The sequence below is a fragment of the Melospiza melodia genome, chromosome 1 (assembly GCF_035770615.1).
Source record: "Melospiza melodia melodia isolate bMelMel2 chromosome 1, bMelMel2.pri, whole genome shotgun sequence".
Taxonomy (NCBI): domain Eukaryota; kingdom Metazoa; phylum Chordata; class Aves; order Passeriformes; family Passerellidae; genus Melospiza; species Melospiza melodia.
The window spans coordinates 172,185,055-172,209,296 of NC_086194.1; the positions used below are offsets into that span (position 1 = coordinate 172,185,055).

The window sequence follows — 24,242 nt, forward strand, 5'->3', positions numbered from 1 at the left end:
AAACAGTTAACAGGGCCTGGAAGTTTCAGGAAAAAGAAACCTTCACCCACTTGGGGCTTGGCAGGCACAGAGGGTGTTTGTGCCAGACTTTGGGAATGCCTTGTGCAAGGCCAGGCCCTTTTGTGTAACTGGAGCCAGACAAAGCGTGGTTTCAACCCGGGATGGAGGGGATGGGATGGAGGCAGACCAGGGATGTTTCAATGTCAACACTTCCCCCCTTTTTTCTCTCTAGAGGGTGGCTGCAGTCTCAGCTCCCCTCAATGGTGCAGGGAGGAATCTCTGCTTCAGCTCGGGCTTGTGAAGTGCAGCCAAGAGGGAAGGAGAAGGGCCATGGATAAGGTGGGAGGGTGGAGGACAGGGATGGTGCTCCCCATGTCCCTGAGTCATGCAGATGGTGCAAGAGGTCCAGCCTGACTCCAGACAACACCAGGCTGCTCTGGTTGTTTCCTCTCCTCCTTCCTTGGAGGGTCAGGGAAGGCTGGGTTGCTTCATCTGGGCCTGCAGTAGCAGCAGGGTTTGGTAAAGAAGCAGAAGTGGGAGATTGTGGGGTTCAGAAACACGTAGAAAAGAAGGAAAAAGCTGAGCGAGACATTTTGCCTTTTCCACTCAGGCCCATTGCAGGCAGCCTGCTCTATTCCTTCCTTTCCCAAAGCACATCTGGCACAGCTGCTCTGGCAAGCTCCAAACAACAGAACACAGCTCCTCAGGTCATTCCCATGGCAAATTTTGGGAAATAGATTTGTAGGGAATTTTGGGAGTTTAATAGAAGGCTTATACAGTATGTATTTGTATGTAAACTTTAAAATAAGATAAATATTTTATGGAATAGATATGTTATGGAATAAGATAGATATTTTATGGAATAGATATGCATAGATATGTTAAGATAGATATCTTATGGAATAAGATAAGTGTGACATTTTGCGTTTTCCATTTAGGCCTGTTGCAGGCAGCCTGCTCTATTCCTTCCTTTCCCAAAGCACATCTGGCACAGCTGTTCTGGCAGGCTCCAAACAGCAGGACGCATCTCCTCAGGTCATTCCCATGGCAGATTGTGGGAAACAGATTTGTAGAGAATTTTGGGGGTTTAATAGAAGGTTTATACAGTATGTATTCGTATGTGAACTTTAAATTAAGAAATGTTGATTTAGAAATGTTACGGAATAAGATAGATATTGTTGAGAGAGAAATGGAGTTAGAAAAAAGTTTTAAAAGATGGTTTTGTAAATAAGACTAGATATTTTAGAGAAACAACTACATGAAAGATGTATTGCAACAAGACTTATGAGGAGTAGTTTTAGATTATTGACAGCAGATGACAGAGGCTACCAAATTTACAGCTGGGATGGACAGGAGTAGCCCAAATCCACCATGGGGGGATGAAATACCAGGTGATCAAGGCTGGCTTCAAGGCCAGCTGGAGGGAGCTTGGAGTGCCACGAGGCACTGGGAGACATCCCCGCCCACAGCTGGGGTTGGAATGAGATGGTCTTTAAGATCCCTTCCAAACCAAGCCATTCCATGATTTGGTGACGTCCAACTCAGCAGCTGTGATCTGCACCAGGATCAACCTCCTTGTTGATCTCAAGACTTGAGGAACTTGAGTCCCTTGGTGTTGGAACCCTGGTTGCTGAGAATTTTAGACTTTCTGTCTAAAACCTTAAACTTAGAGTTTAAGGTTTTACAATATAGAAATATATATAAAGCAAGAAGAAGGACCAGCCTCCACCCTAAAACCTCTATCTTGCTTTATATATAATACTATATTCTAAAACCTTGAACTCTTAAGTTTTCTACCATGTGATATTACACACTCCCATTCAAACTACACACCCATAATCCCATCAAGATTTCTATAATGAATCTATAATTCAACTTTGGAAGCCTTCTCCATGCCCTCAAATGCAGTGTTCTCATGGGGGTCAGTGCCTGTCAGCACAGAAAGTCTAAAATTCCCAGCAGGAACCAGGGCTGCAAGAGTTTGGGTCTGCAGCCAACAGGAAACCAAAGCCATTCCGTCACATTCCCTCAGCCTCCAAGATCTAAGGGATTTTTCAGCCCCATCAGCTTGGAGTGACATCAAACAGCTCCATCATGCTCAGAGTCACCCTCCATGACTCACACCCCCAGCAAAATCCTGATAGAAAGGCCAAATCCAGATTCTGTCATCAAGCAGGGCCCCGGCGCCACCCAAGCCATCGGGCCACCAGGCATGGCTTGGGCACACCCCAGCCTGGATGGTCCCCTGGCATGGGGCTGGTGCTTGGAAGCCACTTGGATGTAACCACCCTGTTTGTGGAGTTATGGATGTGAATCATCCTCCTCAGAGCCAGGTTTGCTGTTTGGTGGTGGCATCTCCACAGCCAGGATTGGGAATGTTGGAGACCTGCAGGGTCTGAGAGGAAAAGGGCAGTGAAAAGGGCAGTGGTGGAAATAGGAGCAAAAGAAGAAAAGAGAGGGAAAAAAATCCAACATCTTCTTGGAATTCCCCAAAAATAATTAATTCCAGTCCCCCTCAAGGAGGGGACCACTGGCTGCAACAGCCTTTGGAAAGAAATAACCCCTCTCCCTGACAAATCCCATGTTTGCCATTGTTTCTTTCACTGAAGGTTGGAATTTCCCCTCGTCCGATTCCAACCCTCCTGATCCTGTTTCATAACACGAGGAGTCAACATGCAGGAGCTAAAATGGGATTGTCCCCTGCACCACATGATCCCACAGGCCCTGACAAGTTCTGATCCCTCTTTGTTAATCTTGGCCTCTGATAGATCTCAACCATGCCAGGACAAATATTTACCAAAAAACGCCCGAAATCTTTGCCACTGAATGTTTTGTCTGGGGTTTGAGGAAGACAGGCTGGTGGCACCTGCTGTGTTTTTCTTCACAGCACCTTTGTGAGCACTGTGGGGGTTCTGTGTTTATTTTCTGCATGGTTTTATATTAAACCTTAAGATCCAGGGTGTTGCTCAAACCTGCCAGGCTGGTGTGACACGGCTTTGGTGGCATTTTGAGGGCATCCCCACGTGTCTACAGGGCCTCCAAGAAAGTTTCAGTCTCCTGCATTTTGGGTCATCTTCAACAAGAACAACATTTTCCATGTCTGCCCATTTTCATGTGCTTTGGGTTCTTGACTCATCTCTTCCATGATGGATGTTCCAAGCATGGAAATGATCCTCTGCTCCATCTGGAGCATGATCCTTGGCTCCATTCTGGAGCCAAGAGCTGGAATTTCCAAGGTTGGGGTGAAAGCTGGGAATCAAATGAGATAAATAATTTCATTTTTATCTGTGGAAAATGTGGGATGAGCTCCACAGAAAATCTGTCTGTTCTTCGTGGGATCACAGAATTGTTTGGATTGGAAGGGAACTTAAAGATCATTGAATTCCAGCTCCCTGCCATGGGCAGAGACAGCTTCCACTATCCCAGGTTGCTCCAAGTCCCTTCCAATCTGACCTTGGACACTTCCAGGGATGCAATATCCACTTCTCTGGGAAACCTGTGCAGGGCCTCACCACCCTCCCAGGGAAGAATTCCTTCCCAATATCCCATCTAAATCCACCCTTTTCCACTTTTAATCCATTCCCCCTCATCCTATCACTATTCTTAATTTATTCCAACTTCTCTGAGTCGGGAGAAGTTGGAATAAATTAAGAGAAAGATCCCAACTGAGAGCCGAAAAACTCAACCAGAGTGGAAAAACTCAGCCCACGTGTGGGAAGATCCGGATGCTCCGGTTTCTCTCCTGCCCCACTCCCACTGCCACAGCGTCAAAAGCCCGGTTGGGTGGTGAGAACCAGAGCTTGGGCTGGTCCTTGTTACGTCCAGAAACTTGTCACACCTCGTGTAATGGCCCTGCTGGAACCTCCCCAGCCACGGCCAGGGACAGCAAGGATGTCTCCATGGAGAGCCCACGCTGGCGGAGGAGCTCCAGAGCCAGGAAAAAATCTTGGATGAAACCATCCCAACCCCAAGGGTGTGGCCACCAGGGCACAGAAACAAACAGTCCTATCTGAGAGCTCAATCGTGTCCTCCACTGGAGGAGATAATGGGCATTTTCCCAGGAGGGTTGGCCAAAAAATTCAAGGCTGCGTTGTTGTTTGGGTTTAGGTTTTTTTTTAATTATTATTATTATTTTGGGAAGGCAGGGAATGGTTTTGTGAGGGTGGAACAGAAGAAGGGGAAGGGATTAGTCCAGCTCAGGTGCATCCCTGCACATTTCAGTTGGGTTTGGCTTCTTCCCACCTGCCCTGGGGTTTGGTGAGGGCAGCTCAAGTGCCAAAGTCAAATCCATCTACTGGCAGATGATCCCCTCTGAGCCCAGAGGAGAAACAAGGGCTTGGAAACCTCATGGATGGCAGCCTGGGAGGGGCATGGGAATCAAAATCCACCCACACGATCCAGGGAACAACAGAAGTGTTCCAAATCCACCCTGGCTTTGCAGGCACCACCTGCATGCCAAGGAAAGGGCACGGTAGGAAAAACTCACCCTGTGCTGATTGTGTTTGACTCATTCCCAAATTATTAAACTGTCAGGGAAAGCACAACCAGGTCTTGAGGGGACTCTAAAATGTTTCAGCAAAGAATTTCCAAAGCCTTGAAGCTGAGTTTTGTTCCCAAAGTCACAGGCATGGAACAGTGGTGGTTTTGGTTCCTCCAGCTTTGCTTTGCAGCCCAATTACTGCTCAAGGAGCAGGGGAGGAGGAAGGAAAGAGGATCTCCAGTGGAGATAAAGGTCCATGAAAATTTCCAGAAACTTGTCCTTCCATTTCTGGAATGCCATTTCTTGGCATCGGGCTCAGGTTTTGCTCCCTGACTCCCCACGTGGTAGAAAATCCACTTTCCTTCAAGCTGAAAGGGAGATGGGATGAAGGAAGCGCCAACAGAAACAAATTTGGGATTGGCCGAGCACCTGGAGGCCAAAAGCTCTGCCCCAGTTCCCTGGGAATGGCTTTCACTGCAACATCCTGGGAATCTCCTCTCCTCCCCAGCACCAAGTGCCTCCGGTGGCACTTCCAGAGCCAAAATCCAGCCATGGCATCCCCTCTGTCCTCACTGCTACCTAGTCCTGATGCTGGGATGGCTCCTGCCCACCCCATCTGATCCGTCTCATTCCCCTGGGGAAGAGGGGGACGCACCATGCCATCCAAGCAGTCCTCAGGAATCCTCAGGAATTGCTTCCTTTGGGTTTCTCATCCACTGGGCAGGTTCACAAAGTACTCTGATAATGAAGAAGAGCTGTGAATCAACTTCTACACCAGTAAATCAGTCAAAAACTTGGCATTTTCCCACTGTCAACACTCCCTGTGCCAAGAAACTCCTCCCAGTCCGTGCCCAGGGCACAGATTTGGATGTTTTGTGGAGGGAAGGGTGCCACCAGCACGCTGTGACACGTGTCCTCACAGCTGGGGGACATCTCCTGCCCTGTGCTGTTTATCTGCTTGTTTGGAGCCTCTCCCTGTAGGATTTAACCTCAGGACCTTTCTCACGTGCTTGCCTCTTTCCATTCCTGCAGTGCCAAATTTAGGGTGGAGGATTTGGGGTGGGAGTGACACGATCTGTGGGGACACTGATGGGACAGCCTCCAACACGGCTCCCTCTTGCTGCAGAGAAGAGGAAAGAACATTTTGGGAATGCCTGGGAGTTGTGGAACACCACTGCTGCTGGTTTCCTTGGAAGCAGGACTGCATCCTGGGGAAGCTCTGTGTTACTGCCACCAAACCTTGTGGGGCTGGGGGTATTTTGGGGAATGAAATGTGGTTAAATGTAGAAAACCACCAAGCTCTGCTTCCTCTGAACCTCTCTGAGCCCCAGAGCAGGCAGCAAACCTTGGGAAGAGCATCAGTCTGCAGATAATCCGACCCTGCAGCAAGGACCACGTGTCCAGGAAAAGCTTTGAATTGTAAGCACAGGAAGAAGAGAAACATTTTTTAACTAAAAGTGAAGAGATTTAGATGAGATATTGGGAAGCAATTCTTCCCTATGAGAGTGGTGAGGCCCTGGAATGGAATTCCCAGAGAAGCTGTGTCTTCCCCGTCCATTGAAGTGTTCAAGGACGGTTTGGATGGGGTCTGGAGCAGCCTGGGATAGTGGAAGGTGTCCCTGCCCATGGCAGGAAGTGGAATAGGATGAGTTTTAAGGTCCCTTTCAATCCAAACCATTCTGGGATTCTCTGGGGTTTTTCTGCTGTGGGGAGGGGGTAAAGCACCAGCTGCTCCCTTTCTCCCTGCTGACATCCAGCTGGGAGCTGGCTGAGGAGCAGACAAGCAGGTTTCCCAATTTTCCAGGGTGGAGCTGATCCCTGAGCTCCTCCTTGCTGTGTGGCAAACCTGTGACAGGGCTGGGCGTGGGCAGCTGCTGGAGGGGGAAGCAGATCAATGGAGCTTTGCGAGGTGTTCTGAGGACACGGGGCTCTGCATCCCATCCTGGAACCCACCTCGCCCCAGGGACCAAATCCTGGTCTCAGAGCTCCTCTGTTCCCACCATCAGGACACAACACATTTCAGGGACCAAACCCTGGTCTCAGAGCTCCTCTGTTTCCACCATCAGGACCCTCCAAGTGGAACAAAGGGTCCTTTAACCCACCAGACCTGCTGGGCAACCTCACCCTGTCACCCTAGTGACACCAAACCAGGCAGTGGCCAAGTGAAAGAGGCCCTGAGCAATGGCCACACCCTTATCTTCACCTCTGGGCCTACACCGAGCTCCTTTGTGATAAGGAGGAGGGCTGGCATGTCTTTCTGCAGGCCTGGCTCCTAAGAGAACTCCTAAAAAAAGCTTTCCAGTGAGTCAAGGAACAGCATTTCTGGAGGAGGGAGCGACGTGGGAGCGTTGCCAGGACAGGTTGTGGGAAGGAGGAGCGTTCCCAGCAGTTGGAGCAGCACGGAGCTGCAGAGGCCTGGGAGAGGCCCAGACACTGTGAGTGGGCACCTGACCCTCCTGATCCTGTTCTAAGGTCATTCCTGGATGAAACATTCCCAAGGGACGGAGATCTGAAGACGCCTAAGGTCACCTGGAGTTGTTATCTCCATTTTTATCACATGAATCAGACACGGAGTGACTCTCCTGAGGTTGGACACAGGGAAGTGGTGGGAAAGCTTGAAGTCCCACCAGGACCATGCTCTCCCAAAAAACTTGGGAGAACTTCTTCCCTGCTCCACTTCCCTGGAGTTGCTGAAGGAATCAGGTTGAAGACAGGGTGAAAGCTCAGAGAAAAGGAGGGGAAAAGTGGAATTTCCATTATTAGGCCAAATAGTTGCCCCGTGTTTTGGCTGTGACCATTCCTGGAGGGAGCCAGTGGAATTTGGAGGGGCAGGAAGCTGCACAAGGAGTCACTGCAAAGAGGGAATGCATAGGAAAATCAGGAAAAATCACCCAGAATGGGGCTAAAAAAGCACAGCCCCATCCAATCTGATCCCCTCTTCACTCCCCAAAACTTCATGGGTTCTAAGAAAATAAAATTCCTTTCACGCTGCCAGGCCCATCCCAACAATTTTGGGCATTCCCAAGAGTGGGACAGAGGGTCACACCCCCTTCCAAGCTGCCCAAACTCTGGATTAAAACCTTGCAGGGCTTTTGGGATTCGGATGGAAATTCCCCCTATTCTAGCACAGAATTATCCCAGAGTCCAAAGCGAGGCACATCCCGGACTGCCAACGGCATGGAGCAAGCAGACGCTGGAGAATGGCCAGGACCTGCTGTCAGCTCGGGTGGAATCAGCAGGATGGACACACAGCCTGGACGGATCCTTGCCTGGGCTGCTTCCAGCCCAGCTGGCTCATCCCTCGCACGGCTGCTCGCTTTTTTCCCCTGGAAATTGCTCCAGGATCAGCGGCTCTCCATGGGCTTGAGCATCCCATGGACAGAGGCAGCAGCTCCCTCTCGTGGGCTTTGTCTGGCTCTTCGTGCTGGAAAGCCGCCAGAATTTTCTAAAAAAGTGGGTTTTTTATTGCTGTGTGTCCTCCCCCTGCCTTCCCGCAATTCAGAATATTCATTAGTGCCCCAGGCATGGAAATTTTACGGAAAAGTGCCAATTTTCATCAAATCCCACCTTGTTGGTGGGTGAGCTTGTTATAGTTTTGCCACCTTTTTTTTTTTTAATTGGTTTTATTTTCCTCACTCAGTCTGGGATTCAAAACAACTCATTTAGGCATGGAAGGGGTTGATCCTTCGGATTCACTTCTGGAAAGATTTGGGGGTCTCCATGGAGCCATTCAGGTGTCCTGGCAAGGGGGAGTCATCCCAAAATCTGCAGTTTGTGGGGCAGACACAGCCTGAGGCATCCAGCATTGAAATAAGGCCAGGACACGAATCCCCAAAAGTTATTTCAGTTTGGAATGCTGGAAATCCAAAAGTTAACAAAAAAGAGGAATGAGAATTTTTAAAAACACATTTTTGGGGTTTTTTTTGTTTGCTTGGTTTGGTTTGTTTTTTGTTGTTTTGTGGTTTTTTTATTTATGGGGTTTTTTTTTTTGTTTTGTTTTGTTTGGGGTTTTTTGTTTGCTTTTTTGTTTTGTTTTGCTTGAGTTTGGTTTGGTTTTTTTGTTTCATTCCATCTTGACTGCAAACAGCTCCAGAGGTTCCAGCTTCCAGCTTTTGGTTTGGAAAACTCCTGGTTTCCCCAAAAAGCTGGAATTTTCCCCCAAAGCTGAATTTCCTGCACTTTTTCCACCCAAACTCCCAGCAGAAAAGTGTCACAAGTTCAGAGATGTGTTTATCCATCCCTGGCTGGGAACAGCCAGGTCACTTCTCCCCTCTCCATATTCCCTGGTTTCTGTGATCCAGCCAGTCACTCTGTTATCCCAAAACCAAATAAGGACCTCACCCCCTTCCCTGAACCCTACAGAAAGTTAGGAAACAGCTCTGGGCTTGCTGTACCTCAGAGAGGAGGTTTGGGGTTTTCCTGCCTTGGCAAACACTCATCTCATGGTGGGGGTGGCAGGGGGACAGTGGGGTGGCCTCTGGTCACATGCCACTATCTGATGACCCCTCATCATGGATCCCTGCCTTGGCAATTGCTCTCCCTCTTTTTTAAAGGTTTGATGTCTCTGTCTCATTCCCTCCTCTCTCCCAGCACTCCTCAGCCTCTCCCACACACATGGATCAGCAGAGGGATCAATTTTTCCATGGGATTTGGCTGTTGGTGGCTCTGATAGCAGAGATGAAGGGTGACAACCATCCTGGACATGAAGGAACCACGTCACAACTCCATCCAACACGTCTCTGAGGTATTTACACTGATGATTATCCACAGCCAGGCATTTATCATTCCATTTGGAAGTGTTGCTCCATCTCAATTCCACGTGATCCTGCCAGCTCCAGACGCTGAAAGGGCTCTGTGCTTGCTTTGTGCTGCCTCTCTCAGTGCCATGCTCAGGGAATTCTTCTTCCAGGGAGCTTTTTCCATGCCTTTGAGGACAATATCTCCTCCTCTCCTTTGTCCCTATGTGTATCAGTTTGGGTATTCCCTCCCCAGATTCCTGCAATGACACGGGGATGAGCCTCTGGAGCATCTTCACCCCTGTCCAAGTCTTTGGATGGGGTCAGAGAAGCTCAGAGCGGTCTGGAGCAAGGATAAAACATTTTTTACAACCCTTTTTTGTTTAGGATCCTCCAAACACCTTCCCAATCCAAGGGGTGGATGTTGCCTTACAGGACACAGCTCGGGGTAATTTTCTGGGCAGCCTCATCCGTGGGGGAATGACTCCCATCTCTCCGTGGTCCCGACTGGCCCTAATTCCTGGCCAAAATTAGTGGCTGGGAATCACACCCTCCTCTCCTTCCTGTGCATCTCAGATGTCTTGGAGAGGAGTAATTGCCACCAGGGTTGATTTGCATTACGGGAGGAGGGACTTCCATATCCTTGAGCTGCAGTGGGAGTTACAGGATCACGGAATGGTTTGGGTTGGAAAGGACCTTGAGGATTATCCAGTGCCACTCCATGCCATGGGAACACCTTCCACTGTCCCAGATTGCTCCAACCCCTCTCCAGCCTGGCCTTGGACGCTTCCAGGGATGGGGCAGCCACAGCTTCCCTGGGAAATCCATTCCAGGCTCTCACTCCCTTCCCAATAAAATTTTATTTCCAATATCCCATCTAAACCTCCTCTCTTTTACTTTATTTTTAATGCTGTAAAAAAAAATAACCCTTTATTCTTCAACCATGCCCAGGATGATTTATTTTCCCTTTCTATTATCCATGGATACAGGGAAGCTTTTCTGCAGCAAAGGCACAGCAAATCAAGGAAAAAAACCCAGCCAGTTTTGCTTTAAAGCAGCAAAAAAATTTCCCAACTGTGTTTTCCTGCAGGCTGGGGGAGCCTCTGTCTCCACGACTGCAGGAAGAATAAATCCAACCCAATGAAATATTAATTATTAGCGTCTGTCCAACTGGGATTCCTCAGTGCTTTCAGAGAGTGGAAAAATTCTGGCACGCAGGAAAAGAACCACACAAATCCCTTTTTGTTGTTGTTTTGTTTTGTGTTTGTGAGGAAATATTGTGCGATGAGTAAATTAAGAGCTTTGGGTTGAGGTAAGGGAGAGGGCTTGATTTACTTTAGGGTGGGAAATAAAAATTCCCCAAGAGGGTTGGGGAGAGATCGTGCTGTAAATAAGAGGAAAAGGTTCCTTCACATGGCAGGAGGGTGTGAAGGAAAGCACAAATTGATTAATAAAAGAGAGACACGCCCCTGAAAATTCCCTGTTCTGGAGGATTTGGAAAGAAATCCTCCAATCTGAGTAGCCCCAGGCTCCAGCCTGAGGCAGCCTGGCTCAGCACAGCTCAAAGCCCCTTTTGTCCCCGTTGTTTACCAGGCTGGGGTTGGAAGCACAACACAGAGTGTCATCTGTTGGCTGAGCAATGTTTTGCAGATCTGGGAGATTTGACTCGAGCTAAAGCATTCCCATGATTTTTCCAGGGTGAAATTCCTCCAAAAAGTGTTGTTTAGCAGAAAGGAGAGGCACTCAGAGCACATCTAGCAAAGAAAAACCTCTGTTGTCTTGTCATTGTTTATTTTTCCAGCTTCTTTTTACCCTTGTTTCTCTGCAGCCTCTGGAAACATCTCTATCAAATATTTGACCTCTCTGGAATCTCTTTTCCTTGTAAACCTCTCCAAGTTTTCTCAGCAGCTCAACCCAAGTGCTGCAAATGCTTTTCATGAGGGGAAGCAAAGGAGGAGGCACCAATTTCTTCTCTCTGGTGCCCAAGACCTGAGGGAACAACTGGAGATCTGTCAGGGAAGTTTAGGCTGGATTTTAGGAAAAGCTTGTTCATCCAGAGGGGGTTTGAGCACGGGAACTCCCCAGAGAAGTGGTGCCAGCACCAAGCCTGACAGAGTTCCAGAAGTGCCTGGAAAAAGTTTTCAGGCACAGGGTGGGATTGTTGGGTTTGTCCTGTGCAGGACCAGGAGTTGGACTTTGATGATATTTGTGGATCCCTTCCAACTCAGGATATTCCATGATTACCCTGCTGTTGCCTTGGAGGATGTCTGAGGAAAAGGTGAGTTAATGGATGGTGAGTTAATGTGTGGAAGACACAATTCCAAGCAGTAGGAATTGTGAATCTAGGGAGCTGCTGGCCCTGGGTGAGGCCACGTGGCTCCAACAACAGCAAAGCAACCTGAAGGAAGGGATTCCCAGGGATGCTGGAAGTGGAGGTGGAAACAGATGTGCACATAAGAGAGGTTGTTATTTTTGCCCAGAAATTTCTACTCTGTAACTCCTGCTGCACCCAAAATAAGAAAAAATTCCAGGAGAAACTCCTCTGGAGATGCAGGAGGTGCAGAAGGAGCATCTCCCTCCCAAAGCTCCAGGACAAAGCATGACAAGAGAAATATTGAGGGGCTGAAGCATGTCCAGAGAAGGGAATGGAGCTCAGGGAGGACCTGAAGCAGCTGAGGGAGCTGGGAAAGGGGCTCAGCCTGGAGAAAAGGAGGCTCAGGGAGATCCTTCTGACTCTCCAAAACTCCCTGACAGGAGGGGACAGCCAGGGCTGGGTCAGGCTCTGCTCCCAGAGAACAAGGGACAGAATGAAAGGAAAAGGCCTCAAGTTGCTCCAGGGAAGGTTCAAGATGGACATCAGGAAGAATTTATTTATGGAAAGGGTGGTCAGGCATTGGAAGGGGCTGCCCAGGGAGGTGGTGGAGCCCCCATCCCTGGAGGTGTCCCAGGAACTCCTGGATGTGGCACTCAGAGCTCTGGTGGGGAAGCTGGAGCTGCAGAGCTCAGGGATGAGAAGAAAACGAGAAGAAGCTTGGGAGGCACCACAGGACAAGACAATGACCACAATACTTTATCTATTCCTCATGTTTGATGTCCAAACCCTCCTGGGGGAATCTGGCCAAGCTCTTCAGTCCTTCAGGGTCCATTTTCTCCCAGCAGGTGAAGAAGGACACGGAATGGGACACCCTGGCACCTCATGGGCGAGCCAGCCGGGGCCCTGGGCACGCACTGAGGTTGCACAGGAAGCTCTGGCAGCAGTAGGAGGTGTAGGTGGCCAGGCCCAGGAGGAAGTTGTGGTGTGGGCAGGTGCTGGAGCACTTCTTGGTGATCCTCTTCCAAATGGACAAAAAGCCTGGCCCAGAGAAGGGAGAGAGTGGGATTAGCAACGGGGTTTGTTGAGGGATCCTTGTGCAGGATGGAGTTGGGATGATGAGTCCCACAGTCCCCCCACAGCCCCAGAGATCAGCATGAGACCCATCCTAGTCCCACCACAGCCTAGGAATTGTTGGTGACCTCCTACACAAGGAATTCCATATCCATGCTGGGCATCCAGCACTTCCCAGCATGGATCCTCATATCAAGACTTTTTTAGGTGTACAATGACAACGTTCATTCATGATTTAAATCACACTTCAAAGCTTCTCTGCTTGAAGAAAATAATTCTGTTTCCTGCTATATCTGGCTTGGATCACAAATAGTGTGACCAGCAGGACGACGGAAGTGATTTTTCCCCTTTCTTATCACTGCTGAGGCCACACCCCAAATCTTTTTTGGGCCCTCACAGCAACAAATTGAGGAGCTGGAGACTGTCCAAAGAAGGAAATGGAGCTGGGGAAGGGTCTGGAGCACCAGGAGTAGCTGAGGGAGCTGGGGGGGCTCAGCCTGAAGAAAAGGAGGCTCAGGGGAGACCTTTTCACTCTCCACAACTCCCTGAGGGTGCAGCCAGGTTTGGTTTAGGCTCTGCTCACAGGGAACAAGGAATCAATGTTGAAATTTATTTATTCTTCTGAAGGATACTTCTTCTTTTCTCAATATCCCCTGATTTTCAGTGCAGGAATAAAACAACAGCTGAAGAGAAAAATCTCCATGTGTGATGGGGAGGAGAATTCCAAACCTTCAGCACCGCCAGGCTGGGTTAGAAAGGCCTCCACCTCCAACTTGTTCTTCCCAACGACTCCTCAGCCCCTCACAAATCCAGCCCAGACCTCACATCCCATTCCTGAGTGCCCAGGAGGGGATGCAGAGGCAGCACCTACCGATTCCTACGGAGGCCACGTTGGTGACACAGTACTCATCCTTGTCCGAGCACTTCTCGGCCTTCAGGCAGTTCCAGTTGCTTTGCTCCCAGTTACAGGTGTAGCAGTACAGGGAATTTGCTGCAGGAAGAGACACAAAACAAGGGAAGGGGGAGATGGAATCATCCTGGCTTGTGCTGAGGCTTGGGAGGAGGAGGGCAGGGGTTGTTCCTCTGTGCTGAGGCCATGCCTCAAATCCTGTGTCCAGTTTTGTCCCCTCATGACAAGATTTTGAGGGGATGGAGTGTGTCCAGGGAAGCTGGGGAAGGGTCTGGAGCACCAGGAGCAGCTGAGAGAGCTGGGAAAGGGAGAAAAGCAGGCTCAGGGGGGATCTTTTGGCTCTCCACAACTCCCTGACAGGAGGGTGCAGCCAGGTGTGGGTCAGGCTCTGCTCCCAGGGAACAAGGGCCAGGAAAGGAGGAAAAGGCCTCAAACTACATTAGGTGGGACATCTGGAAGAATTTCTTCACAGAAAGGGTGGTCAGGCATTGGAAGGGGCTGCCCAGGGAGGTGATGGAGTCCCCATCCCTGGAGGTGTCCAAGGAATGGCTGAACATGGCACTCGGAGTGGTGATCAAAGGTTGGACTTGAGGATCTTTTCCAGCCTAAATGATTCTAGATTCTATGAAATGCCAGCAAAAATCATCCCCTACTTTTCGTGGAATCCCAAATACACAAGGTGCAGGTCTGATAAAAGCCATGGGGCTGAAATAATCAATCCACGCTTCCAATTCCACATCCAACCTGGCCTTGGACACTTCCAGGGATGGGGCAGTCACAGCTTCTCTGGGAATCCTGTGCCAGGGTCTCACCATCCTCACAGGGAAGAATTTTTTCCATATATCCAAACTAATTTTTTCCATGTATCTAACCTAAATTTCCCCTCCTTCAATTTGACAGGCCGAGGGCCTCAAGTTTAGTGAGATGCTTGGAGCAGGGAAGGGCAGGGACTCCTGGAGGAGTTTCCAAGGATGTCCCAAGGCCTGGGGTCACTTTTTCTACTTCCTGGGGGCTATTAAACTGCAGCCTAATTAGCTTCATCAGCACTGGCAGATGAAGAGGGTTAATTGGGACCTCCATGACTTAGAAAAGCCAGGCTCCCCACCTTTGTCTTTGGATGGGACATCAATGCCCCCAAAAATAAATCCAGAACCTTGATTAAAGGGCAGAGAAGATGAGGAGAAGGAATTTTTACTCTTTGCTGTGAGAATTCAGCCCAAAAACACACGCAATGAATGCTTAATTTTTACTGCCTGGATAATCCAATGTGGATTAGGCAAGGCTTCATTTTGGCACTGAGGACAACCTCCCTGTCTCCCGGGCCTTGTTAACAGTTGGAAATCTGTCAGGATCATTGTTCTGGTGAGTGAACAAAGCTAAATAGCAGAAAGGTATTCTTAGGCCACAATGAACCAGAAATAACTATTCCAAGGAATTCTTTTTCTGCACTAGACGTGTGGCACAGTTCCAAGCACTGGCAAAGCCTGTCCTGCTCTCCAAAATGAGGAAAAGGTTTATTCTCTGTGCTCTGTAGAGGATATAGGATCGTATTCCTTAAAGAAGGCTCTGATTTAATTTACCGTCTCTCCTTGAAATAAAATGCACCATCTACAACACAAATACTATGCAAATACCCACCACCATTAACCCATTCAGCCCACATCCCAACTTCTCCCTAATTCCCCAATTTTGTCCCAAAATCTCTGAAGTCAGCAAGGTGTGGGCTCTTGTAGATGGGTATAAACAGCTGCACAGGGCCAGATGTTGGAGGTGTGGCCCTCATGGACCAAGAACACAGAGCATTGTGCTGTCTTCATCAAGATTTAGGAATAACCACAGCCTTGCACCACCCCGACAGGACAACACCCTGGAAAGTCTCTCAAAGGCAGCCCAGTGGGAACTGCCTCCTTTTTTCTGTCTTGTTTCCATAAAAAATCCAACAGGACAAGGAAAATTCCAACTAAAAATGAAACTTTTCACACACCCAGATTGAGATTCTAGATAAACAACCTCAAGACGAGCACTGTATCCTTCACCTGCACCGTTCCAAGAGCTGAGGAGCTCTCTTCCGTGATTTCTCTCCCTGGATATGAGGCAGTCCTCACTTTAAAACACCCAGCTATACTTTATCTAGGAGCAAACCTCACCTTGAGCTGCAAATAGGACCAAAGCCAGCACCGCAAGGAGGGAGAACTTCATCTTCTCCCGGTCGTCTCCGCAGCCCAGGAAAAACACCCTCACCCGGGGACAGGATATAAATCTCCCCTGCCTTTGGACGGGGTGATGAGGAAGCCAACGATTTGGAAAGAGTGGGCAGGGATCATGGATTAGATGAGAGGCCAGGAATGCTCGCGGGTTGTTTTCTCACCTCGGCATTGCCTTCAGGCTGGGCTGGTGATTCCAGGGAGCAGTGAAAGCACTCTGGGAATTCACACCATGTATTGGGATTAATCCTTTAATTCATCTCTGGTCAGGCCAGCAGTGCTGTTGATGCCTGGGTGGGGGTTTTGTTCTGATCATTGCATCTGTGGCCAGGTTATTTCCTTTTCTCCAAGGAAAATGGGAACAAATGCTATTAATTAATGGAATTGTCTGGGTGGATTATGCCAAGTCCATTTCCAGGGTTAGACCTGGAGAATTCCCAATATCTACAGGCAGGGTAAACCAAGCTGGATATACACGGGGACAGGAAATGCTTCACTTGGTTACCTACAAAGTCTTAAATCATAAAATCATCAAATGGTTTGGGTTGGAATGGACCTTAAAGACCATCTCATTCCAAACCCCTGCCAGAGACAGGGACACCTTGCAGTGTGTCCACCCAACCTGGCTCTGAACACTTCCAGCAAGGGTTAAAAACATCTTTGTCCCCTTTTCCATGGAGCATCGAATTCAAAGTCCCACTCAATACCAGTCAGACAAAAACATTCCCAGCCTTTACAATTTCTCAGCATGAAAGGGGAGGAGCTGGAGCTGATAACTTCATCCCTTCTGGGGCTTCAATCCAACTGCCTGTCACACTTGTGCTTCCAAGGAAGGAGTTATCAGCATGTCTAGTGCTGGACATCAGCTGACACCTCCATGAATCACCAAGCCACCAAGAAGCAGAGAGGGTGAAGCAGGAGGAGCCCCTTGGAGTAAAGCCACTTGGGCCATCAGGTGTCTGCTTATCCCTTCCTTCTCCACCCTGGAAAGAGAGCAGAGACTGACACAGCCTGGGACTTAGGATATGGGAAAGCAGAAGAGGCAGAGGGTCCAAAAACACGTGGAAGAAAGATGGATGAGGCAAGGGTTAAAATGATTGGGGGTCAACATGATTTTCTTGTCAGGAGCCAAGTGAGATGAGCAAAATTCCCTGAAACAGAGGAGATGCTCATCTAAGACATTCAGAACATCCATCACTGGATCAATCACTGACCACAGTGAAGGCACAGCCAGAGGAAGTTCAGAGACACCAAAACCCACCACATCTTCCTTTTCAAGGAAACAAAAGCTGGGGGAAATCTTGCAGAGAGCTTTTTTTGCTCGATTCACAGATATTTTGGAGGTTTCTCACACCACCAGCTCTGCTGACGTAACACTGGATCAACAGGATGGGGAAGTCATGCCTGATAACCTCAGGAGCACTGGCCAATCCTCACCCATGGATCTACACCTGGGTGTGGGGAGGATAAACCACATCTCTTGCCCAAGAGATGAAGCCATGCCAGGTTCGGGGACGGCGTGCCCCAGGAATGCCGGAGGTGTGTCCATGTGTCCGTGCTGCCAGGTGTCACAAGGCAGTGACCAAAGGGCAGGACCTGTTCCAGGGAATAAGGATTGGCCAGCCTGATTCATCGTGGCATCAGGGGTGACTCTTTGGGGGAGTCTGGGAGTCAGCCTGGGAAGGCAAGGCTCTGCGTCCTGCAGCGGTGGGAGCAGCCTGGAAAAGCTCTATCCTTTTGTTTTCACCAGTTCTGGCTATTTTTTTGAGGAAAAAAAATGGGAAAATAATTGTGTTACTCTTCAGTTTGATCAGGACTGTGGACTCTCCACCCCTAGAAGTGTTCAAAGCCAGGTTGGACAGGGATAGTGGAAGTTGTCCCTACCCATGGCAAGGGGTTGAAATGAGGGTCTTTGAGGTCCCTTTTAACCCAAAGTTGGACAGGGCTTGGAGCAATCTGAGATATTGGAAATTGTCCCTGCCCATGACAAGGGGTTGAAAGAAGAGGGTCTTTGAGGTCCCTTTTAACCCAAACCATTCCATGATTAACAACGTTTATTCCCTCCGTTCCAAGGAGCGATGACACAAATAATCTCCTGCCTGACACAGATCCAGAGAGAAATCACCAAATCCACATTAAAATCTGCTCCTCACTGACAGCCAGAAGAGGCTCTCCAAGGCCATGGGAAGTGGTCCACCACAGGTCCACTGGCAGGAATGGCCTGAGGGACAAGTGGGGTGATGGACAAAAGTGCACGATGGGTCAATTCCCATTTTGGGGGTTGCCAGTGGCCCACTGAACCAGATTTTTGGGAAGTTACCATCCCAGCCTTGGGGATGTGTGATGCAGGAGTGAGGTGTGGCACTGCCGTGGCTGGCATTTCCTCAGGATGGTGGTGTCACCCTGGATGGCCAGCACATGGAAGCAGCATGACTGGAGCATGGAAGGCTTGACTGGGTCAGGGCAAAGATCTGGAAAAAAGGTGTCCCAGTATCCACAGGCTACAGCTGTGGCAGTAAATTCAGCTTTTCCAGGACCATTTCCAGCACAGAGGCCAAGAGGTGGATATCAGCCTCTTGGGAATAATCATTCCTTTGTGCCACCTCTTCTGTTTAATTCCAGGTATTCCACGGAGTAATGATGGTTGATCCATCCTAGAACCTTGCCAGGGAATGTGCCAACAATTAAACCAACTAATTAAACGCTGTGGATGATGTTCTAGAACAGGGATGTTCCTAGCAACTGTTTATTTCCCTAGCTCAGGTTCATCCTTGGAGATCAGGCCCTTGCAGGCATTTGAATCACATCCTTCAGGATGAGAACTCGATCCTGGAGTTTACTCTTGGCTCTGCAACACTGCACTCCATGCCTGTGTTGGAGCCATGGAAATGTGGCTTTGTTTGCCTGACTCTCTGGAATGTTCTGGCTGTTGAATCTTCCTGGATGTAGAACAGAGATTGGAAGTCATGGAAGAGGGATCTGCTCATTTTTCGGGAGCCTTATACAAGGTTCTTCTCAAAAATGGCCCCAGAAAAGTTTTTTTATCTCCACGTAGGAAATCCAATGATGAGGAAGGACAAAAACATTGTGGGACCTTTTCCTGTTATATGTCCTGAAGTTTTGACCCACTCAGCTCCCCTGTGGTCAGAGGGTGACACACCTGCCTCATCCCTTCTCAGGTGGATTCCCAGATAATTCCATGTGTCCCTCTGTTTTGCCATTCCCCACCCAGTCCTAGCACATCAGAGGTCACAGGATGGAATTGATTCTCAGCTCCAGGGATATTCCAGCCCTGAACAAAACCCATTGAAGTAATTGCAGAGTCTTTCTCCCCATCCTTCATTTTTTTTGTGGAGTTTTTGAGGGGGGAAGAGGCCAAATATGGCACCACTTTTTGCCAGGAATTGCAGCACTTTGAAGGACACGTGGCCCTGGGAGAAGAGAAACTGTGTGTGTTGAGCATCTCTTGGATGAGTGAGAGCTCCAGCTCTTCCCCTCCTCAACCCAACAACAGTGAAAAGTGATTTTCCCACCCTCTTTTTTCCCATCCCTTCTCCACAGGGATTTCTCTGTGCTGATCCTGCAAGGCTCATTCTTTTCATCCTGCCTGGTTGTGACCTTGTCAAAATCAGGACACCGAGGTGAGCTGCCACCACCATGTCCCCAACACAGACCTGGCCTCACCTCAGACCCTCACAGGTGCTCAGATTCCAGGGAAACCAAGAGGAGCTTGGAGTTCATCCCACACAGGCTTAAGTCCTTTGCTTAAGTCCTAAATCACGGGAGGACTTGATCCTTGTGGCTGCTCCTGCCAATCCTCAACACTCTTCCCCATTCCTGGATGCTCTCCATGTCTATTTCCATGGGAAAGAGACGCTCAGGATCAGGAACCAAGCAAGGTGTTGAAATCCTGAGACTTTGCCCTTTGGCTTCCTCTCTTCCAAGCAGGGCAGGAAAATGGTGCCCCGGGGCCATCCCAAATCCCTGGTGATGGATATTACGTGATTTTATGGTGTCTTTGGTGCTTCTGTATTGCCCAAATCCCAGCTTGATCTGGATTAGGTCCCAAAAAGGATTATACCTGGGGCTTAATGGGGGGATCCAACAGCACTTCGAGCTTCCCTGGGGCTGGAATCACTGCAGAGGAGCTGTCATGGAATCTGTACCAATAATACATGGAAAATCCATGCACAGTTCCAAGGGCTGTCAAACAGCTGTCCACACATTTTAATTGTTAATGTGTTCCTCAGCTTGGCTTTGACCTGACCAAGTAGGACCATCCCTGAAAATCTCAAATCCAAAATCCCAGACCTTCTCCAGAGAGACACAAGAACAATACCACTGGAGCTGTAAATCCATTATTTTTCAAGACTTTTTTGCCATAAACCTCCTGAAATTTCCATCTGGCTGAGACACGCAGAGAGCTGGAGCTGTGCTGATCTGGATTGCATCTTCCTCCTACTCACTTCCATTTGTTTTATTCCCTGTGTAATTCCATGAACAACCTGTTCCCAGCCACCAGCCCTGCTATGAGTCAGCTCTCCACAAAAAGAGAATAAACAATAAACATCTTGGAATTGGTTTGTTGAGGTTTTTTTAATGGTAGATGTAGCGGGAATGTTTATATGAGATATTGGGAACAAACTCTTCCCTGTGACGGTGGTGAGGCCCTGGTACAGGTTTTCCACATAAATTGGAATCCCTGGAAGCGTCCAAGGCCAGGTTGGATGGGGCTTGGGGCAACCTGGGAGAGTGGAAGGTGTCCCCACCTGCAGAGGATGGAACATGATGAGCTTTTCCAACCCAAAGCATTCCATGATTCTGAGGAATCAGGATGGGACAAGAAACTTCGAAGGGCACTTCAAGTATGTAGGCCAAATTTTTTTGAGAGCTGTGACAGCAAGGAGAAGGAAAATCGATCTCTAGCCCAGCTCTTAACATATTCCTCTTTATTGACTTCCTAAACACCCCAGGATGGGAATTCCTGGATTTCCATGGCGCTGCATCCAGCCAGGAGAAACCACTCTGCGAGGACCAGGACCCCAGTTTTGATTTTCCAGTTGGAGTCAATCTTGGAGCCTTGGGAAGGGCTTGTTCCCGCTTGTGCCCATGTGGATTTCTCTCCTGTGACTCCACAGAATATCCTAAGGTGGAAATGCATCTCAAGGATCATCCAAGTGCTGCCCACTCCAGGAAAATAAGGACTAATCCTATGCTGAACAACAGGGAGAAATCTGGATTGAGGCTTTTCCATGAATGTTAACTCCTGTTTTGAAGACAACTCATAGAATCATGGAATGGTTTATGTTGTTGAAGATCATCTCAATCCAGCCTCTTGCCATGGACAAGGACACCTTCCACTGTCCCAGGTTACTCAGATCCTCATCCAGCCTGGCCTTGGACACTTCCAGGGATGGGGCAGCCACAGCCTCTCTGTGCCAGGGCCTTACCCCATCCAATCATTCCATACCTGCTCTTCTCTCCCATCCCACATTTCCCCTCCTTCAGGCCTCCAAGCCGGAGTTTTCCTATTCTGTGTCCTTGAATCAGAGGCACAAATCCTTCATCCTGCACTGAGTTATGGCTTGGTGCTGCTATTTATACAAATCTACAGCTGCTCCATGCGAAACTAAACAAAAGCAGAGCTAATTAGCCAGAACCACTTGGTCAATTAGGAAAATTGCTCTCCCCACTCAGCCAAGATTAAAAAATAAAAAAAGAAAAAAAAAGCTGCAGGCAGGTCAAGACAAACTCAGTCCGAGCAAATCTAGGAAGCCTCAATCCAGAGGTTTTACAAACTCAAAGCTGGTGACCTGGTAGTAAAATCAGGGAATGGTTTGTGTGGGTTTGTGTGGAAGGGGCTTTAAAGATCATCCAGTTTCACCACTGCCATGGGCAGGGACACCTTCCACTGTCCCAGGTTGCTCCAAGCCCCACCCAGCCTGGCCTTGGACACCTCCAGGGGTCCAGTAACACCCACCACTTCTCTGGGAATTCCATTCCAGCCCCTCACCACCCTCACAGCCAATAATTCCTTCCCAAAATCCCATCTATCCTTTCCCTCTGGCAGTGGGAAGCCTTTCCCTGTGTCCTGTCCCTCCATCCCTTGTCCCAAGTCCCTCTCCAGCTCTCCTGGAGCCCCTTCAGACATTGAATGGGGTTCTGAGGTCTCTCTGGATCCTTCTTTTCTCCAGTCTGGACATTCCCAGCTCTCCCAGCCTGGCTCCAACCTTTGGAGCATCTCCAGGGCCTCCTCTGGACTTGCTCCATCAGCTCCACATCCTTCTGATCCCAGATCTGGACACTGTGCTCCAGGTGGGTCTCACCTGAGCGGGGCAGAGGAGTATCCATAGAAAATAAAATTTGTTATCCCAAATTAAAGGGATAACGAGCAACCTTGTCTTAGACTCAAAAGAGAAAGACCTGGCTTGAACAATTCTCTGTTCTATTTCTGGAGTTTTATCTCTTGCTTTTGTCGTTTTTGTGGTGTTATTTTATTTTTCCCAGCACACAGGAGGGCCCTGCGAGGATGACCCAGCACAGCCCCTTGGAAGAGCTGTGTCAAATGTGAGAACATAGAGGAAAATCAAACAAATAAAATAAATAAAAAATACATAGAGCTTTTTCTTTAATAACAAAAGGGAGTCAGGGGCTATGCAGCCTCAGTTCAGCCAGATTTTTGCTGAAAGGGCCACACTCCAAAGCCTGCCCTAGTGGCTGGAGGAAAAATGGAATGAAATTGTGGCTGTAGCCATCCAGTGGAGGGTCCCACAGGCAAAGGAAGAGAAGCCAAATTTTAAAAAAGGGGATTGTGCCGAGTTCCTGGGCTTGGAAGAGCAGCCAGACCTTCTGGGTCCAGTTTATCTCCCCTCACCACCTTCAACTCCCAGCCCCAGCAGCAGCAGAATTTGCTTTGAGGGCCTTTGAGTTCATTCCAAGCCTGTTTTTATCAGAAATCCAGTATTGGATCGAGGGATGCCCAGGAGAGGGGTGGAAGTGGAGATTTGAGCCCTCCAGGTGTCCCCTCCAACTGAAGTGCTGCTTCCTGCACCAGGAATGAACTGTGGGAAAGTCAGAATTTGTTTCTGCCTGGGGGAGAGTCCAGACTGGAACAGGAGCCCAAATTAAGGCTGGTTGAGTTAATTGCCACCCCATTCTCCTCCACCTTGTCAAATACAGCCTTCAGAAGTAGAAAATCCCAAAAAAACCTTGAGAAAGAGATGGAAGAGATTCCACGGAATGAGCTCACTCAACTCCCAAGTGACCCTGGGAAGGGATTGGAGACTTCCTTGTTGTCCCATCCTGCCAGGAAAATCTGTCTGCCCTGTTTCCAAGAGGAGGGGCAGCCTGGATGCCACCCATCCACCTGGAAATATTTTGGGAACTAATCAGCTGTCTGCCTCCTGCAACACAGGGCGATCCCATGGAACCTCTGGAAGTTCCTACAGTCTGGAGATACATCACGTCACTTGGAAGAGGCACTTTTTTACACTAGGACGGGGGGAATGGCTCCCCACTCCCACAGGGCAGGGTCAGATGGGATATTGGAAAAGAATTCTTCCCTGTGAAGGTGGTGAAGCCCTGGAATGGAATTCCCAGAGAAGCTGTGGCTGCTCCCATCCCTGGAAGTATTGGATGGGGCTTGGAGCAATCCCTCCATGGCAGGGGGATGGAATTCCATGACCCTTTCCAACACAAACCAATCCATGATTCCACAATCCCTCTTCCTTCCAGACTCACAGCAGCGGAAGGAATTTAGGAGCCTCCCTGCAGCTGGGAGAGCCTTTATCCCAAAGGTGATTCCTGAGCCAAGCCGATCAAATCACAATTACAGCTTAATCCCAGCTTGGATTAAGAATATTAACAAAGTAATTTATTGGGATTTCTCCTGCCCCAGCCTGCAATGGCTCAGGAATAAAGTCTGGAGAAGCCAATTTCAGGGCTTGGGAAAACTCAGCTGAGCTTTTCCTGATTCTTCATTTTGTTTTGAGTAACAGAGGTGTCCACTGGCCAAAAATAGGGATAGGAAGAGCCAGGCTGGATGTTATCCGCTCATTCCTAGTGGGAAACCCAGGATGTGCAGCCACCCTCACCCCACAGCCAGTGTCAGCTCTTTCAAAGGGTAAAAACCTGAGATCCTGGAGTTTCAATCCTTCCTTGGAAGCCTTTCCTCTGCCCTTCAATTTAACCCAGGGATCCGATTTCTCCCAGGCTGCTTTCCTTGCAGCCACTTTCCTTGGCATCAGCGCTTCCCAACACGTGGCCTGGGATAATGGCTCTGCACTTGGGGCTGATTTTCCATCCATCTGAGCCTGGCTGAGTGTAAAGGGACAGAGATCCAGGGAGCTTTTTCAGCACATGTTTTATTTATGCCAAACCACAGCCACGCTCTCTTGTCTCCCACTAAAAATGGTTGGAAAAGGAAACGTCTCCATTCACTGAGCTCAGAGACAGCATCTGAATCACAGCAGCCACAGCCTCAAACGTCCTTCCCTTTCCTCTCAAACTGACAAAACATTCTCTTCAA

General features: G+C 48.9%; 1 protein-coding gene across 1 annotated transcript; it reads right to left on the reverse strand.

The window, feature by feature from the left end:
• Nucleotides 1–12,066: 12,066 nt before the first annotated feature.
• LOC134430731 (lymphocyte antigen 6E-like) lies at nucleotides 12,067–15,770 on the reverse strand. Its single transcript, XM_063178616.1, has 3 exons — nucleotides 15,659–15,770; nucleotides 13,473–13,592; nucleotides 12,067–12,568 (listed from the first exon to the last, which is right to left on the reverse strand). Exons 1-3 carry the CDS (start codon nucleotides 15,708–15,710, stop codon nucleotides 12,411–12,413), a joined length of 330 nt encoding a protein of 109 aa, XP_063034686.1. The 5' UTR covers nucleotides 15,711–15,770; the 3' UTR covers nucleotides 12,067–12,410.
• Nucleotides 15,771–24,242: the final 8,472 nt, after the last annotated feature.

Bases quoted from the DNA above. Each gene is read 5' to 3' on its own strand.
- LOC134430731 (XM_063178616.1), bottom strand. From the start codon at position 15,710: ATGAAGTTCTCCCTCCTTGCGGTGCTGGCTTTGGTCCTATTTGCAGCT. The intron at 13,593-15,658 runs GTGAGGTTTGCT...CTCTTCCTGCAG, and splicing joins GGTCCTATTTGCAGCTCAAG to CAAATTCCCTGTACTGCTAC. The intron at 12,569-13,472 runs GTAGGTGCTGCC...TCTCTGGGCCAG, and splicing joins CGTGGCCTCCGTAGGAATCG to GCTTTTTGTCCATTTGGAAG.